The sequence below is a fragment of the Tasmannia lanceolata genome, unplaced genomic scaffold, assembly GCF_043159265.1.
Source record: "Tasmannia lanceolata isolate RefF3 unplaced genomic scaffold, GAP_Taslan_0.1 ptg000021l, whole genome shotgun sequence".
NCBI classification, from domain to species: Eukaryota; Viridiplantae; Streptophyta; class Magnoliopsida; order Canellales; family Winteraceae; genus Tasmannia; species Tasmannia lanceolata.
In genome coordinates, this window is record NW_027518698.1 from 8795748 (window position 1) to 8814901 (window position 19154).

Below are 19154 nucleotides of genomic sequence, written 5' to 3' on the forward strand. Positions count from 1 at the left end.
GAAAAGTCACGGATTAAGGCGGGATAAGAGAGATCCGTCGAAATTGTCACGTTAAATCATCGATATCAAAACTTTCTAATGTCTCAACTATTGTCAATATCATGGTTTAATAGTTTTAACCGTTGGCCCAAAGTTGATCGAATCAGTTGGTTCGTTCGGACCACCAATTTGCTCGATCTTTGAAAAAATGATCTACCGACGAAGATCGAAGGCTCGCATTGGTCGAAAATTCTGAAAATAGTTTTCTATGGCAATATTGGGCTTAAATGAACGAGAAAAAATCAGGGATTCCAAAGGCGAAAGAATTATCGGAGTCGGATGCCGAAATCTCCGGAAAACGACATTTTTCCGTTTTCGAGAGAGTTCTCTTTCCTCACCCTCTCTCTCCTCTCACCACACGTTTTCCCAAGCTTGGGAAAACGTGGCTTGTTTCCTCCTCCCCTATTGTTTAGAGATTTGAAATGATTTTGGGCTAATTTTACAAACTTTGGAAAAGAGGCATGTGTTTCAAGCTTATTGGTCAAAAGGATTGCCTAAAACTAAAAGCGGCAAGTGTCATATTCTAATTTAGTAGGGAATCATGCCAAATTTCCAACATGCACTCCTCTTTTGGACGTTTCTAATTGTTCTTGATTTAATTCTTTATTTGCAAAATTTTGTTGGGACACTTGGCCTCATCTTATTTACTTCCCTTTGCTTCCTAATTTGTGCAAACAATCTCCACCACACAAGCTCCTTCTATTATAGAAGGGGATGTATTTTGGGCATCTAACCCATACGTTTCACAAGTGTGGGAAAGGAATTCTCTAGATACTTTGATCTCATCCCTTTAATCATTTCTAAATTGCCATCTTTTTAATCTCAACCATTGCTCCAACATAGCAACTCAAGGTAACCTTCACCTATAAATACCCCCTTTATTGCTCCATCTAGGAAAAAGAGGAAAAACATTCTTAGCCTTCACTCCCTCTCCCCTCTCATAAGTTCGTCCAACCACCATTGCGGGGTCATCACTGGAAGCAAGGATCAACACCAAACAACGAAGAGGTAGGCCAAGTTCACTTTAATGAATTCATCATTCATGGCTTGCATATTTTACTTTTTCCTTCTCCCTATTTTTTTTTTTTTTTTAATTTCCTTAATCCCGGCCACTAATGATAAATTAGCCTAAAAACCCACTTGTGATCTTTGGCTATACCCAAGAGAGAAGACCCCTCTCCAAAAGCCATGACCTTAAACCCTATTCTTACCTTTGGGCCAGTCATAGTTTACCAAAGATATGCGTGTCAGTCCTAAACCCAACCAACCCTACAACCGAATTCCCTCCCATCCGTGCCTGCAAGCAAGCCGCATTCCATCCAAGCCCCGCAATGCGGGCCCACACCCAAAACCCATTTGGACCCAAACCGTGCCTGGTGCACACATTCGTGTTGCCCAACACCTATGCACTGTGAGCATTTACCTGAAAATTAAACCCCTCATGCATAGTCATAATTGCATTTTCCGCAATGTGTATGAATGATTTACGGCCAAGCGCATGCACCCTATGCATTATATTCACCCACTTGCGTGCTGTTCATGAATGGTCTTAAATCTCATTTTGATATAGTGCATTTTATTGACTTTCATGTACTGTGCACATTAATAAGCTTGTGCATTTTTAACCCAACAGCACATGCACCCTCATCCTCATAGCATCCAGTTCAATCATACATCATGCCATCTCATGGACCATACCCCCATCATGTATCCTTGACCATCAGATCAAAATCCGATCATATCTCCTCCCATCCGATCACTCAACTCCCTCTCGTCCGCTCATAGAACCTCTCTCTACCAACTGTAGTGCCCTTACCCCAATGCAATCATGAAGCTAACCAGAGTTAACCCGACTCGACCCCGATTAAACCTACCCGGTTCAACCCGAGCCATACCCAATCCAATCTGGTTCAGCCCGGGCATTTCCCACTTAGCCGCACCCCAAACCCGGTTCAACCCAACCCCAACTCGGTTTAACCTCCAGCCCCCACCCGGCCTAGCCCAATCCGGTTCAGCCTAGCCCAACCCAATTCAGCCCCAACCCGGTTCAACCCAACCCAACTCGGACCCGCAACCCGACCCCAACCCGGTTCAGCCCCAACCCGGTTCAACCCAACCCAACTCGGACCCGCAACCCGACCCCGACCCCGACCCCGCATCAGCCCCGCAACTCAGTACAATCTAGACGGACCAACCCGGTCTAACCCCCACACCGACCGCAACCTAATCTTTACCCAAAAAGTGAGCCCAATCCCAACTTGACTAACCCAACCTAACCTCATCTCGAGTCAACCCGGTTTAGCCCGGACTCAACCCCCAACCCGAGCCTAGTACCCAACTCACCTTAATTTTGTTGGCTGTTGGTTTACCCCCATAGCTCACGTCATCACACCTCAGTCTACTTTCATCCATAAATATTCATATCCCCATCACATACACCATACATCACCTAGACCCCCCCATCCATATCCCATAAGACCACTTTCCAATGAAACCCAACCGAACCCACTATCCACATGCCATCATCTCCACCTCATCCTAACCCATCGTAAGCACAATGGCCACTCTGTCATGAAACCTAGACCACATGGGTTTCATGCTAACCCATCAACCCAGTCCAAAAGCCAAGTCAACTTGACCCAACCCGTGTCAACCCGGGTCCAGCCCAAGCCAACCCAAGTCGACCCAGGTTCAACCCGAATCAAGCCAACCCGGACCAACCCGGTCCAGCTCAATCCGATCGGTCCATCCCGGACCTAACCCGAACCCAAGTTGACCCAAACCTCTCGGCCTACTTGGCCGTAACCCAAACTCGCAGCCTACATAGCCTTAATCCAAACCCCCATCCCATTAGGCTTAATCCGATTAGACCTGAACCCATGGCCAACTTGGCCTTGACCCAAACCCAAGCCCTTCTGGTTTTGACCCAAACCCGATGGCTCCCTTGGCCTTAACCCCACCCTATTCGGCCTTGCCCAATACCCTGAGCCCAACCCAAGCCGCGCCCAAGCCCAATGTAAGCCGCATCCCTAGCCGCACCCAAGCCCAACCCAAGCTAGTTGCACCTCCCCCATGCTTCCCATCCCAAGCGTGTAACCCATTCGGCCACAATACCTCTCCTCCTCCTAATTCATTCATACCCCATCAGACCTCATAGTTATACCCTCTTGATGCCCATCACCATAGCCCATATCCATACCCCATATCACAACCCCTATACACTGTCTTATTGCAACAGCATACCCGAACCCATATTAGATCTCAACACCCATATATCTACCTAATCACCATACATCCCATGTTCAGATTACCCATCCATAACCCATACCCATCTGACCACTTACACAAATCCAATCACCTGCACACATTCGGCCGCCCATAGTCACCTAAACCAAGTTGACTCACCCCTATAAACCAAACCAAGTCTCACCGAGTTGCATCCCTACATCCAAACAGCAGCTTACTCCCCACCCCCTGCATCCAAACCGTACCCATTTACCTTCCCTGCAACCAAACAGCACTCAGGAACCATTTCCAGCAACCAAACAACAGCTTACTTCCCACCCCCTGCATCCAAATAGTACCCAAATACCTTCCCTGCAACCAAACAGCACTCAGGAACCATTTCCGGCAACCAAACAGCACTCAGGAACCATTTCCAGCAACCAAACAGCACTCAGGAACCATTTCCAGCAACCAAACAGCACTCAGGAACCATTCCAGCAACCAAATAGTATCCAAATACCTTCCCTGCAACCAAACAGTACTCGGGAACCATTTCCAGCAACCAAACAATGCCCAGAAACCATTCCCTGCAACCACAATACCTAAAAATCCTTCCCTGCAACCAAAGAACAATTTGGAACTCTTTCCTAGCATCCAAATGGGAGCAAAGCTACCATCTACATGTCAAAAGCACAGTGGAACTACGTGTGGCTTGATCCCCATCACGGGGTACGTAGGCAATTTGGCACTCCCAAGTTCAGTCACACCTTTCTCCATCCTTCTCGTTCCCCTACACCCTTTTTCATCCCTTCCATTCCCCTATTCACCCTTTCCTTTTCCTTAAACCCTTTTTGCATGTTAGATATTTTCTTTTACTTAGTTGCTTGATTAGTTGCATGTTTAGATCTCTTTAAATTATTCTTATTGTTAGCTTAGAATCACATGCTAGTTGTTTTGCTTTTTAGTATGCTAGTTGCTTTCTTTGCATGATTAGTTGTGTTTGTTAAATTTGGAACTCAAAAGAATTCAAAAATCTTAAAAGAATCTAAGAACTTATAATCATCTAAGATGAAAAATCCCAATCATAAAATTCTAGGCTCTAAACTTAGAGACCACACTCTAGATTTTCAAAATAGAATTCTTAGAATCCAAAGTTCACAAATATACTAAGAATGTAACTTAGGTCCATTGCATTAAATCTATATAGCATAGGTCACTCCACTTCAAATCAACCAACCTAATTCAACTCAAATCAAATCTCATCAATCTTAAAACAATCACATAGGCACATAGGCATGTAGTTGCATGTAAGATGCACTCCTGGCCCGCATGAGTCTAAACTGTGAACGGCTAAAAGAATTAGAGTGCATTTAGGTTAATAAAGTTCACATTCACCCCATTTAGGAAATGCATTGAAATTAGATCTTAGGATGCATGTCATATAGTTCACACATTAACAAAGAGTTGAATGAGCCATTTAAAATAAATTTAAAAAAGTTAGCTTTTGGAATCGAAGACCGATTATCGGGCAGGAATGGTGCATGGGGTGGATAACTCCCCATACCTTCCATTCTTGTAACCAGGTAGCGAGTCTAGATTTCTGGTTAATTACGGGTCCTAGATCTCACATCTAGGTGGCGACTCTGTCAGTCTCTTTTGTGTGGATTTCGGATTGCTTTAGTGATCCCAAGTTCACATAAAAGATGAATTAAAATCAATAATTATAATCCACACGCCAATCGCGTGGGTACGAGAGACCAAGAGAGAGCGTGGCGGCACGCGCCCCACCCCTCTCGCGGGATCGGGTCCCACAGTTTGGCGACTCTCCTGGGGACCACCTAACTTCATTAAAATTTCAAAAGATAATTCATTTGAATTTAATTTAACTGGCTCATAAAAACTCTATCTTTTTATGCTTGTTAGATTAGTTTGTATGCTTTATTTTCTCATCCCATTTTACTCGAACTTAATCTAACAAAACCTGAAGGCATCATAGATTGCGCGAACTTATTGCACACACTTACATCACTTGCATCTAAACCTTGCATCTCACATGCACACACGTCCTATTTTAGGAACCCGGAGTGTTATCTAGCATGGTTGACTGGGATTTCATCACCTGGTGCCTCTGTGCTAGAGAAGCATTCCACCCTTAGCCTAGCACCTTATGGTGTGTAAACGGATCTCTTGTTCACGTACTGATACACCGGACACTGGTACAGTATATCGAACATGGATTCGGGCTAAGGGAACTCTTGGCCTTACCCCTAGATTAACCCACACATGCATGTAGTATACGATCACATGTGCATCACGTGTATGAGCCTAGTTTAGGATATCCTACCAATTTTGTATCTAGAATAGGCCGTAGTCCATCTTCCAATGGCTACGATCGGTCCTAAGTACACAAACAAAGTCATGAGTCGAGATCCTCTCTCCACTCCGCTAGATTAGGATTAGGGTTGATGCCTTCAGGTAACACTGATAAAATATGCGAAGAAAAAAAAAACTTTCCCTTTGGGGTTAGGATATAAATCCCATCATTTCCAAAGATCTCATAGGATTAGTCATTCATGATCTATCCGTTGAAAGCAATCTTATGCTATCTCATCTCATCTCTTGATCGTACGTCTGTCAATCTTCCATCATGTGATTCGATCATGTATTCAATACTTTCTTTTACTGGCAGGAACTTATCCCAATCTCGTGTTCATATAACCCTGATCATTCTTGTATTCTTTCTCTTGGCTTACAGGCATCATGTCTACTCGTACAATTCTTGATTGAATCCGTGGTACATTAAGAGAATCCCATATCTATGCCATAAGTGAGCAAGAGAAAAATCTCTTCGGCTATGTGGCAACCATTAAGCTCGATTGGGGATTACTCTATGCCGCATCAGAGTGTTGGAATCCCGATCGTCATGTCTTCCGTTTTGGCAACCAAGAGATGTGTCCCACCTTTGAAGAATGGTGTGCCTTATTGGAATATCCTGTGGATGGCCCTCTAGTGAAGCCATCCTGTGTTCCAGATTATCGTCCTTTGTTCCTTCGCTTGATGAATAATCCAGATGAATCCATGAACTCTTTCATGAAAGGCCAAGAAGTGTCCATGCAACAACTGATTGACATTTACCCTCCTGTTGGGCACATTGGTGCTGTTGATATTCAAAAGGCCCGTCGTCGTGCTCTGAGATTCTGCGCCTTTTCTAGGTTCCTCACTGTCCAGCCTTCTCGCTTTGCGTCAGCTGTTCTTCTGGACCTCGTTGATCAAATGGATCGTGGCGCCAATCCAATTCCTACTATGCTTGTAGAAACCTTCAATGGATTGGATGATATGGCTCGTCTTCGTGCCAGCTCAGGTCCAGGCTCTTATGTTCGCTCCTTCGTTGGTTCTTTCTCAGGATGTCCTGCTTTACTTCAGGTGCGGTTATGCCACAAGCTAAAAATCGCAGCTCCTGTGCATTTCGATCATACGTTATACACCTTCAGTGAATGGCGTTATGATGTTTCTTTCGATCATAAAAGCGATTGGGTTGAATGGTTAAATTCTCGCCAACAAGATCAGATTTATTGGCAAATTCCTGGAATCCAAGAAGCCGTCTTCAACACTGGAGAAGCTAACTATGTTCGCCTTCTTGGCCTCGAAAAGACTTCCTTTTATGTTCCTGCCAGGATCCTGCGTCAGTATGGAAGGGAGCAATCTATTGTGCCTCCCCTTTGTCATTTCTATCCGCTTGAGGATCTCAAGCCCAAGATTGTCAAAGCTGTTTCATCTGCTTGAGATGTCAGGATCATCAAACCTCTAAAAGAGTCAGCTGAGCAAGATTGTCGTCCAAAGAAGAAGTCTAAAAAGAAAGCTTAGTTCCATGTTTAATCTTATCCGTTTATCTTTGAAAGAATGAACCCTGCACTCAAGCTTTAATGATTGATCAATAAAGTTCATCTTTCTCTCTCATTATCTTGGTCTATGCGTGCATCATTGTCTACTTCTTTTTTATTTTAAAATATGTCTTTCAAATATTTCAGGGCAGTAAACACCATAGCTAACCCCACTGCTCCTTGGGTTCGGGTCTCTTCACGATTTGAGAGGAATTCTGTCTCTCCGCCACCCTCTCTGAGAACCCCAGTGTCTCCTTCTTTCTCATCCTCACCAATGGCAAACAACCAAGATGGCCTTCCACCTGCTGCTATTACCGATACCCTTACCTTGATTCTCCAGCAGCTTCAAGAACTCAAAGAAGAGAACTGAGTTATCAAGGCTCAGCTTTCTGAAAAGTTGGGACCGTCGTTGTCCAAGGATAAAGGGCCTATGCACCAAGCAGCTACTTCAGCAGCACCTGCCCAGCCATTGTTCATCCCTATCCCTGATAAAGCCGAAGAAGATTTGGAAAAAGAGCAGTATAGCGAGGATCGCACTAGGCCTTCTCAGTCCATGGTTGATAAGACTGTTATGGAGAAATTAGAAAGTCTTACCAGGAAAGTTCATGACATCCAGTTTCAAAACCAGGGTGGTTTTAATCCAAGTGACCTTACACTGTTTCCCGAAATCCGCCTTCCTGCTAATTTTCAAATGCCAGATTTCGACAAATATGATGGTGTGGGTTGTCCAATCACACATTTGCAAATGTTCACCATCGTGTGTCAGCCTCAAGGCTTATCTCTTGAGCAAATGGCTCAATTGTTCACAGTTTCCCTAACCAAGGTTGCTAGGAGATGGTTTATGGTCTTGGACAAGACTCGTTACAGGACATGGAAGGACATCGGCGAGCAATTCATCAGGCAGTTCAAATATGATGATGGGACAGAAATCACCAGAAAGGATTTAGAGAGAACAAAGCAAGACTCGAGGGAATCCTTTCTGATTTTTGTGAAAAGATGGAGGAGAATAGCAGCTCAGATGATGGAGCGCCCGTCTGAGGAGGAGCAGGTTCAAATAATCATGAAAAATATTTCCCCCCAACTCCAGTATCACATGTCATTGCAATATTATCCAGACTTCAAGCACTTCATTATGGCTGGCACCCAGATAGAGGAGGCTATGGCTCAAGGTGTATTCAACCGTAGCAACCCAAACCCCAGAGACTTCAAAAAATCCCTGCCAGCCCAAGTCAGTAGTATATCTCGTTCCAATGCTCAGCCCTCTAAATCCCAAGAACCTTTAGTGATGGACTATGCTCAACCCGCGACCGCACCTCGACAACAAACCCGGGTAGAATTTACCCCTCTTCCCATTCCATCTTCAGAAGTGCTTAAGCAGTGTCTTGCTTCAGGTCGCATAACCCTACCTGCCATCCGGCCTCCCCCCAATCCTCTACCCGCAAATTGGCGAGCTGACCTACACTGTGAGTACCACAGAGGTCCTGGTCATCTTACTGACAACTGCATTGCCTTGAAATATAGAATCCAGAAACTCATTGATGAGAAAGTCATTGCCTTACAGCCAAGACCCAATGTCACCCAAAACCCGCTACCTGGTCATGCAAATCCTCCTGCTGCCGTTAATGCCATAATCATAGGAGATCCTGAGTTTGACCCTCTCACCCTCATATGTGCTTTAGAACCCGTTTTTGAACCCCAAATCATCTTCTGTGATGAATCATACCCAAGAGAGTCAGTACCTCCCTTGGTAATCACCTACGAGCCACAAGTCCCTCAAATTATCACTTATGATGAGCCTGAATTGGATGAAGTCAGACATGTGACAAGGGGCGGAAGAATTTTCAAACCTGCTGAATTGAGACACGAAAATCCAGGGGCATTGGCTCGAGGAGAGGAGTCGCAATATGTGAAAGATCCAGATGATGAAGTTGTGCAGCAGTTGAAGAAAACTCAGGCTGTTATATCTGTATGGGGATTATTGATAGCATCAAAGAAACACAGAGAGGCTGTGTTGAAAGAATTGAATACCACACAGGTATCCTCAGAGATATCTCCGGAGCAACTGGCTGAAGTTGTTGCTCTAACCCAGGCCACCAGGGCCATTAGTTTCTCAGATCAGGAGCTGCCTCCTCAAGGTCGGAATCATGCTAGAGCCCTTCATGTCACTATTGTCTGTGGAGGCAAGAAAGTACCATCTGTGTTGGTAGATAACGGATCCGCCTTGAATGTGTGTCCATTGAGAACTGCCATTACCTTGGGTTTCGGTCCCACTGATTTTGCCGAATCAACCCTTGGTATCCTCGCATATGACAACACCCGCAGAAATGTGGTCGGAGTCCTCACCAACAAAATTGTTGTAGGCGGTCAAGAATTTGAGGTTGAATTTCAAGTTATCGATATCAAGGCCTCGTTTAATATGCTTCTGGGACGTCCCTGGTTGCATAAGGAAGGTGCCGCTGCTTCAACCCTTCACCAAAAACTGAAGTTCAACAAAGATGGGAAGTTGTTCACTGTCAGAGGTGACGAAGAGCCATAAATAGGGCAGATAACAGGAGAAACCTTGATCCTTCCAGTTGCAAAAGCAGATGACTACAACTTGAATGGTTTCGCATTCGACGTTGCTGCTATTTCTTATGAGGATGCCTCTCGGGAGGAGTTGTGTTTGATGTTTGCCATCAGCCCTGTGGTGGCCAAGATGATGAGAAAAATGAATTACTTTCCTGGTATGAATTTGGGCCGTGATCCAAGCAAGGCATCTCACTAGCGCCCAATCAAAGCAAACCGTGGAATTTTCGGTCTTGGATATGTACCTACTGAGGAGGAGGGGGAAGCTATGGAAGAATTGTTGAAATTGAAGGAAGAAGTCCGTCGCACCGGAAGGGTACTCCCAATGGCTCCATATTCCTTATTGATGAATGGTCACTTTATCAAAGAAGGCGAGACTTCTTCATACTATGGGTTCTCTGAACCATGGTATGACTCAGTGACAGGGATCATGATACCCGGTTTTGAAATATTCAGTGGCCTTGCTCTCCCAGAAACAGAACCGCCGATATATTATGTTGAGAAAGCTATTGAGGACTGGTTAGTCTACCTTGAGCCAGATGTGCTGGGATCTTTGTTTGAAGAAAATGTGCCTGATGTTGATTACTATTCTGAAGAACAAGAAGAGACAGATTGTGAAGATGTGCTGGTGGCAGTTATTCAGAGTAATGATACATTTACTGAACCTCAGAGTCAGATTGCACCTGCAACAGAAAATCTTTCAAACTGGAGTTCTGATGTTTTTCCATCTTATTTTATTGCTAAGTCAAGTCTAGTCAAGTCGATTGAATCAGTGTCAGTGCCTAGTTCAGGCGAGTCATTTTCTGAGTTTATTTACTATGTGAATCCTGAGCCTGTTCATGATGAGTCCAATGATAATGATGTAATTTCTTTCAATTCAATGAAATCTGATTCTCAGTATGTCTCTGTGTTTGCTTCTGACTTTAATAATGATAACACTCCCTCCTCAGACAAGGAAGAAGGGATCGACGAAACTCCCCTTGAATTGCAGCATATGCTCAAACAAGAGGAGGAGCGCCGAGCCCAGCCTCTTAAAGATGAAATCGAAGTTATAAACATCGGAACAGAAGATTTAATACGGGAAATACGAATTGGAAATACTCTATCCTCTGAAGAGCGCGATGAATTAATAAACCTATTTAAGGAATATAAAGAAGTTTTTGCCTGGTCCTACAAAGATATGCCCGGGTTGAGTGAAGACATTATTCAGCACAAGCTACCTTTGTTGCCAGGAATTAAACCTAAGAAGCAGAGGCTAAGGAGAATGAAGCCCGAGTGGGTCTTGAAAGTAGAGGAAGAGGTTACTAAGCAGTTGAATGCTGGATTTCTGCAAGTGGTGGAATATCCAGAATGGCTCGCAAATATAGTACCTGTACCGAAGAAAGATGGAAAGGTGAGAATGTGTGTAGATTTCAGGGATTTGAACAAGGCAAGTCCAAAAGATGATTTTCCTCTACCACATATCGATATCCTAGTAGACAATACGGCCGGGCATGAATTACTATCATTCATGGATGGTTTCTCGCGCTACAATCAAATTAAGATGGCACCCGAGGACATGGCTAAGACCTCGTTCATTACACAATGGGGGACATATTCCTATCAGGTAATGCCATTTGGTCTTAAGAATGCTGGTGCGACATACCAAAGAGCAGCTACAGCTTTACTCCATGACATGATACATAGAGAAGTCGGAGTTTATGTTGATGATATGATTGTAAAGGCCAAGGAAAGGAGAGATCATATCCCGAACCTTAAGAAGTTCTTTGAAAGAATTCTCAAATACCAGCTTTGCCTGAATCCTAGCAAGTGTGTATTCGGGGTTACCTCTGGTAAGTTGTTAGGATTCATGGTGAGTCAAAGGGGTATAGAGGTGGATCCTCAGAAAATTAAGGGTATCCAGGAGATGCCGCCGCCTAAAACCGAGAAGGAAATTCGGGGATTCCTAGGAAGGATACAGTTCCTAAGGCGATTCATCGCTCATCTGACATCAACTTGTGAACCTATCTTTAAGCTCTTAAAGAAAAACTCTTCCAAAGAATGGACGAAGGAATGTCAACAGGCCTTTGAGAAGATAAAATAAAGTTTGTCTGAACCACCGATAGTAGCACCAGTGATACCGGGGCATCCTTTGCTGCTTTACTTGTCAGTAACAGAAACCACAATGGGTTGTATGTTAGCACAGCAAGATCCAGAAACCAAGCATGAAAAGGCTGTGTATTATCTCAGTAAGAAAATGTTGGAGTATGAACAGAAGTACACTGTCCTAGAAAAAACCTGCTTAGCTCTGGTTTGGGCTACTCAGCGACTCAGGCATTACCTTTTATCACATAAGGTCTTGCTCCTGTCAAGGATGGATCCTCTGAAATATCTCTTTGAAAAACCAGCCTTGACAGGCAGGACTGCCAGATGGTTATTGTTGTTGTCTGAGTTTGACATCACCCATATAACCCAAAAATCAGTAAAGGGCCGAGTCATTGCTGAGCAATTGGCAGAAGCACCCCGAGAAGAAAATCAGCCTTTCAAACCAATGTTCCTAGATGAAGAGATCATGATGGTAGAAGATGAATATTCAGAAACTGGTTGGACCCTCTATTTTGATGGAGCAGCAAACCAGACGGGACAAGGAGTAGGGGCATTGCTTGTGTCACCTCGAAATGAGCATGTTCCCCTTGCCGTTAAGTTACAATTCAATTGCACCAACAATATGGCAGAGTATGAAGCATGCATTGTTAGGCTTGAGGCCGCATTGGCCTTAGGCATAGAGAATCTTGACGTATATGGAGATTTGAAGCTAATCATTTGCCAAACTCAAGGAGAGTGGAGAACCAAAGAAGAAAAGCTACAGCCATATCATGAATACTTGGATGTTCTTGCTCGACAATTTCGGTGCATCACTTTCAGTTATTTACCAAGGTTGAAAAATAGATTCGCCGATGCCTTAGTAACATTAGCTTCTATGATTGACATACCCCACAATATGAAGATGAGGCCCATCACGGTTCAAGAGCAATGGGCTCCTGCATATGTTGATGCTAAAGAGATAGCTGCAAGATGTCCCGATGGTAAACCATGGTATACGGACATAAAGAACTACATCTCAGGCCAGGGGCATCCCAATGAGGCGTCGAGTAAAGAAATAAGAACTTTGCAGAAATTGGCGGCTAATTTTGTCATTTGTGGAGGAGAGTTGTATCGGCGATCTTTCGATGGAATTCAACTCTTATGTGTCACTGAAGATCAGGCAGAAGAAATTCTCGCAGATATTCATGAAGGGGTGTGTGGACCTCATATGAATGGAAAGATGTTGGCAAAGAAGATCCTACGTCTGGGGTACTATTGGCCAACATTAGAAGCAGATTGTCACACATTTGTGAAGAAATGCTATAAATGTCAGATACATGCGAATCTCATCCATGTACCACCCACCGAATTGCATTCTCTTACCTCTCCTTGGCCGTTTTCGGTATGGGGAATTGACATAATTGGCAATATTTCCCCTAGGTCATCTAATGGTCACGAATACATACTCGTTGCAATTGACTGCTTCACCAAGTGGGTCGAGGCCGCTTCTTATGCAAAGCTTACATCCGCATCAGTTGCTAAATTCATACGCACCAATATCATATGCAGATATGGAATTCCCCATGAACTTATCTCAGATAACGGATCTCATTTCAAGAAAGAAGTAATCACTCTTTGCGAAGAATTCAAGATTAAGCATCATAAATCCTCACCTTATCGTCCGCAGACGAATGGAGCGGTGGAAGCTGCAAACAAGAATGTCAAGACTATCATTAGTAAAATGTCAGAAACGTATAAGGATTGGTCGAACAAGTTATCGTACGCTTTGTGGGCTTACAGAACATCAATTAGAGCTTCAACTGGAGCAACCCCTTACTCTCTTGTTTATGGGATGGAAGCAGTGCTACCTGTTGAGATCCGTGTACCTTCGCTTCGAGTATTGACTGAGGCTAAGTTGCTAGAAAATGAATGGGCAGATGCCAGATATAAAGAGTTGAACGTGCTAGATGAGAAGAGGTTAAAGGCACTTTACCATGTGCAAGGTTACCAGCGCAGAATAGCCCGGGCTTTTAATAAAAAGGTTAAGGTCAGAGATTTAGAAGAAGGCAATCTTGCTCTGAAAGAGAATCGTGCACCAGTATTTGACCCAAGAGGCAAATTCAAACCAAATTGGTCAGGACCATACATTGTGGACCAATCTTACCCGGAAAAGCCGTCAAGCTCCGTAATTTAAATGGAGAAATATTACCGGAACCAACAAATCTTGATCAATTCAAGAGGTTCTATGCTTGAACACTGGAAGGCCGTCTTTTGGCCAAATAAATCCCAAATTGATAACCCAAAATTAAAAAAATATATAACCTTTTGCAAACCCTTTTGAGCCTAAATAAAATTTTCCTTCAAAACCCAATATACTAAGGGCATTCGCCCTGAACTACGCATGACCTGATCCCTACACCGGGGTACGTAGGCAGCTCGGTCAAACCGAGTTCGGTTGTTTCAAAAGAAAAAAATCAATTATTCCAAAAAGAAGTTAAAAAAAATCCATGCAAAAGAAAAGAAAAATTGAAATACCTTCGAACTAGGGGCATTCACCCTGAACTACACATGACCTGATTCCTACACTGGAATACCTAGGCAACCTGTTCACAGGTTCGGTCGAAACTCTTGCAAAACCTTAAGACATTCTTTGAAAAGCCCTACCTCACCTATAAAGTCCTTTTGGTGTTCAAGTAAAAAGAAAAAGAAAATGAAAAAATAAAGAAAAAGAAAAAAGAAACGGAGCTTGAAGATCCGCTAGATTGAAAACCTGAAAAGGCGATTTAGGCAAAATTTAGGATCATTTCCCTGCTAAGTTGAAAACCTGAAAAGGCGGCTTAGGCAAAAGTTAAGGGGGTGGCCTGCTGAGTCGAAAACCTGAAAAGGCAATTCAGGCAAAAGTTAAGGCCGAGCGGTCCGCCAAGTTGAAAATCCGAAAAGGGGAACTTGGTCGTGCTAAGATTGGATTCACGCCAAAAGAATTACATCGGTCTCTGAACTCGCGGTAGGTCAGGCAAAGCTAATAAACAATGATTCTCGAAACTAGGGGCATTAATTTCAAAGCAACCCGAAAGTTGATAGAAAGATATATGAAGTATCACTGTCTTAAAAATAAGTGAAGATGTTTATCAATGGAGAAATATTCTTTTAAAGAGGCCAGCCTAACCCAAAAGAAAATACTCATAAGTAAGAAGCATCACGAGATTACTAGAGTAATCTTTCTTATTTTGTCTTTTTATTTACAAATGTCTGTGGTTCTATTTTGTTAAAAAAAATAAATAAATAAAATTACGAACTCTATTTTTAGAATTGTTGTAGGGTGCAATCACTCTGAAGGCAGGTTCATTAACAGGTTCTGAGAAACTTGGAAAAAGGTGACACTGTCACGAATGGCGAAGATCTTTGAAAGAATAATCTCTGGTCAATGAATAGAAGAATGTTAGAATGCCTCAAACTGGGGCAGGTTGCTAATGAAGTGGCATCTCATATTCGAGCCTTGAAGGTCCTTTGCCGCATGGTGGTATTAAATCATTTGCTTCCAAAATTGTTAATTGGAGATTTCGATTTCCTTTTTTCTGATAATCTCTGTCAAAACCCAAATTATCATATCTCTCTGAATCCATTTGAAAATAATATTTTCTCTTTGAGCATCATACAAATGTGATGTCTCATTTCCTTGGAATCCGTACAAATACGGTATTTCATTCTCTTCGAGTCCATACAACTATGGTCCCTTATTCTCTTTGAGCATCGCACAAATGTGATATCTCATTTCCTTGGAATCCGTACAAATACGGTATTTCATTCTCTCCGAGTCCATACGACTATGGTCTCTTATTCTCTTTGAGCATCACACAAATGTGATATCTCATCTCCTTGGAATCCGTACAAATACGGTATTTCATTCTCTTCGAGTCCATACAACTATGGTCTCTTATACCCTTTGAACATCATACAACTATGATATCTCATTTCCTTGGAATCCGTACAAATACGGTATTTCATTCTCTTCGAGTCCATACAACTATGGTCTCTTATTCTCTTTGAGCATCACACAAATGTGATATCTCATTTTCTTGGAATCCGTATAAATATGGTATTTCATTCTCTTCGAGTCCATACAACTATGGTCTCTTATTCTCTTTGAGCATCACACAAATGTGATATCTCATTTCCTTGGAATCCGTACAAATACAGTATTTCATTCTCTTCGAGTCCATACAACTATGGTCTCTTATTCTCTTTGAGCATCACACAAATGTGATATCTCATTTTTTTGGAATCCGTATAAATATGGTATTTTATTCTCTTCGAGTCCATACAACTATGGTCTCTTATTCTCTTTGAGCATCACACAAATGTGATATCTCATTTTCTTGGAGTCCGTATAAATATGGTATTCCATTCTCTTCGAGTCCATACAACTATGGTCTCTTATTCTCTTTGAGCATCACACAAATGTGATATCTCATTTCCGTGGAATCCGTATAAATATGGTATTTCGTTCTCTCCGAATCCATTAAAAAATGGCTCCTCAATTCTCTTCGAGCGTCATACGAATATAATGTCTCATTTTCCTTGAAATCCGTATTAATACGCTATTTCATCTTATCCAAGCCCATTCAAAAATGATGCTTTATTTTCATTAAAAATCTTTCGAAAGTCATCCATTATTCTCTCCAAAACCATTTGAAAATGGTGTCTCATTTCCTCTAAAACCGTTCAAAAACGGTATTCCTTTCCCTCTGAAAATCCGTTTGAAAATGGTATCCCATTCCTTCATTTCCCGTTCTAAAACGGCGGCGCATCATAATCATCTTTTATTCTTGATTGCAAGATTTTTGCACCTAGAGTAAATCCGATTCTCCGTTATTCTATACTGCCAGACTCATGGTGTTTTAGAGTAAATGATTTTTTTTATATAGATGTTCAAATTCTAAGATTTCATCTAGGGTGTTGCATTATGTTAGGTCACATGCATTCGCATTTAGGTTGCATCTTGTCTAGAGGGTCCTTTGTTGACTAAAGCTACGCAAAATGTTGTTGTCTCTTTTGCTTTGGCATCTGGTTACTACGTCACCACTGCCAAAGAGGGGCATCTGTAGACACCCTCATTTTGCTACACTTTAACCAAATATAACCTAATATATTGATCCGTGGAATTTCATTGGTAAAGTATGCATCCTCAAATTTTTTGAAAACCAAAATGATAAAGAGATGTACCTGGTGAGATGATTAGATCCGAAAAATTGAAAAATACCCTGATTGGTGAATTTAGTGTGTTAAATCCATGTGAGAGCCCCTCTATCATGGATTTATATGTTTTGGGTCATTAATATCTCGATCTGACTTTACGGATCATCAATCGGGACAAAATAAGCTAGGGTCACTTCACAGCCCGGACCTGATTCCATTCTGAGACCCGATTTCCGTAAATCGTTAGATCAAGGGCAGATCTTGACCTGAGTGTCTTTCCTTACTAAGAATTTGTGATCATTTAGTCAAAATAGGATCGATCAAGGTTAATCTCAAATTCAGATTAAACATTGGGGCACTTAATTGAGCAAAAACCCAGTGAAAAGTCACGGATCAAGGCGGGATAAGAGAGATCCGTCGAAATTGTCACGTTAAATCATCGATATCAAAACTTTCTAATGTCTCAACTATTGTCAATATCATGGTTTAATAGTTTTAACCGTTGGCCCAAAGTTGATCGAATCAGTTGGTTCGTTCGGACCACCAATTTGCTCGATCTTTGAAAAAATGATCTACCGACGGAGATCGAAGGCTCGCATTGGTCGAAAATTCTGAAAACAGTTTTCTATGGCAATATTGGGCTTAAATAAACGAGAAAAAATCAGGGATTCCAAAGGCGAAAGAATTATCGGAGTCGGATGCCGAAATCTCCGGAAAATGACATTTTTTCGTTTTCGAGAGAGTTCTCTTTCCTCACCCTCTCTTTCCTCTCACCACACGTTTTCCCAAGCTTGGGAAAACGTGGCTTGTTTCCTCCTCTCCTATTGTTTAGAGATTTGAAATGATTTTGGGCTAATTTTAGAAACTTTGGAAAAGAGGCATGTGTTTCAAGCTTATTGGTCAAAAGGATTGCCTAAAACTAAAAGAGGCAAGTGTCATATTCTAATTGAGTAGGGAATCATGCCAAATTTCCAGCATGCACTCCTCTTTTGGACGTTTCTAATTGTTCTTGATTTAATTCTTTATTTGCAAAATTTTGTTGGGACACTTGGCCTCATCTTATTTACTTCCCTTTGCTTCCTAGTTTGTGGAAACAATCTCCACCACACAAGCTCCTTCTATTATAGAAGGGGATGTATTTTGGGCATCTAACCCATACGTTTCACAAGTGTGGGAAAGGAATTCTCTAGATACTTTGATCTCATCCCTTTAATCCTTTCTAAATTGCCATCTTTTTAATCTCAACCATTGCTCCAACATAGCAACTCAAGGTAACCTTCACCTATAAATACCCCCTTTATTGCTCCATCTAGGAAAAAGAGGAAAAACATTCTTAGCCTTCACTCCCTCTCCCCTCTCATAAGTTCGTCCAACCACCATTGCGGGGTCATCACTGGAAGCAAGGATCAACACCAAATAACGAAGAGGTAGGCCAAGTTCACTTTAATGAATTCATCATTCATGGCTTGCATATTTTACTTTTTCCTTCTCCCTATTTTTTTTTTTTTTTAATTTCCTTAATCCCGGCCACTAATGATAAATTAGCCTAAAAACCCACTTGTGATCTTTGGCTATACCCAAAAGAGAAGACCCCTCTCCAAAAGCCATGACCTTAAACCCTATTCTTACCTTTGGGCCAGTCATAGTTTACCAAAGATATGCGTGTCAGTCCTAAACCCAACCAACCCTACAACCGAATTCCCTCCCATCCGTGCCTGCAAGCAAGCCGCATTCCATCCAAGCCCCGCAATGCGGGCCCACACCCAAAACCCATTTGGACCCAAACCGTGCCTGGTGCACACATTCGTGTTGCCCAACACCTATGCACTGTGAGCATTTACCTGAAAATTAAACCCCTCATGCATAGTCATAATTGCATTTTCCGCAATGTGTATGAATGATTTACGGCCAAGCGCATGCACCCTATGCATTATATTCACCCACTTGCGTGCTGTTCATGAATGGTCTTAAATCTCATTTTGATATAGTGCATTGTATTGACTTTCATGTACTGTGCACATTAATAAGCTTGTGCATTTTTAACCCAACAGCACATGCACCCTCATCCTCATAGCATCCAGTTCAATCATACATCATGCCATCTCATGGACCATACCCCCATCATGTATCCTTGACCATCAGATCAAAATCCGATCATATCTCCTCCCATCCGATCACTCAACT

At 42.5% G+C, this 19154-nt stretch overlaps 1 protein-coding gene across 1 annotated transcript; it reads left to right on the forward strand.

Annotated features, from left to right (window-relative positions):
• The first annotated feature begins 948 nt into the window (after positions 1-948).
• Positions 949-7146, forward strand: LOC143855429 (uncharacterized). The gene is made up of 2 exons (XM_077365547.1): positions 949-1047; positions 6020-7146. Exon 2 carries the CDS (start codon positions 6214-6216, stop codon positions 7045-7047), a length of 834 nt encoding a protein of 277 aa, XP_077221662.1. The 5' UTR covers positions 949-1047; positions 6020-6213; the 3' UTR covers positions 7048-7146.
• Positions 7147-19154: the final 12008 nt, after the last annotated feature.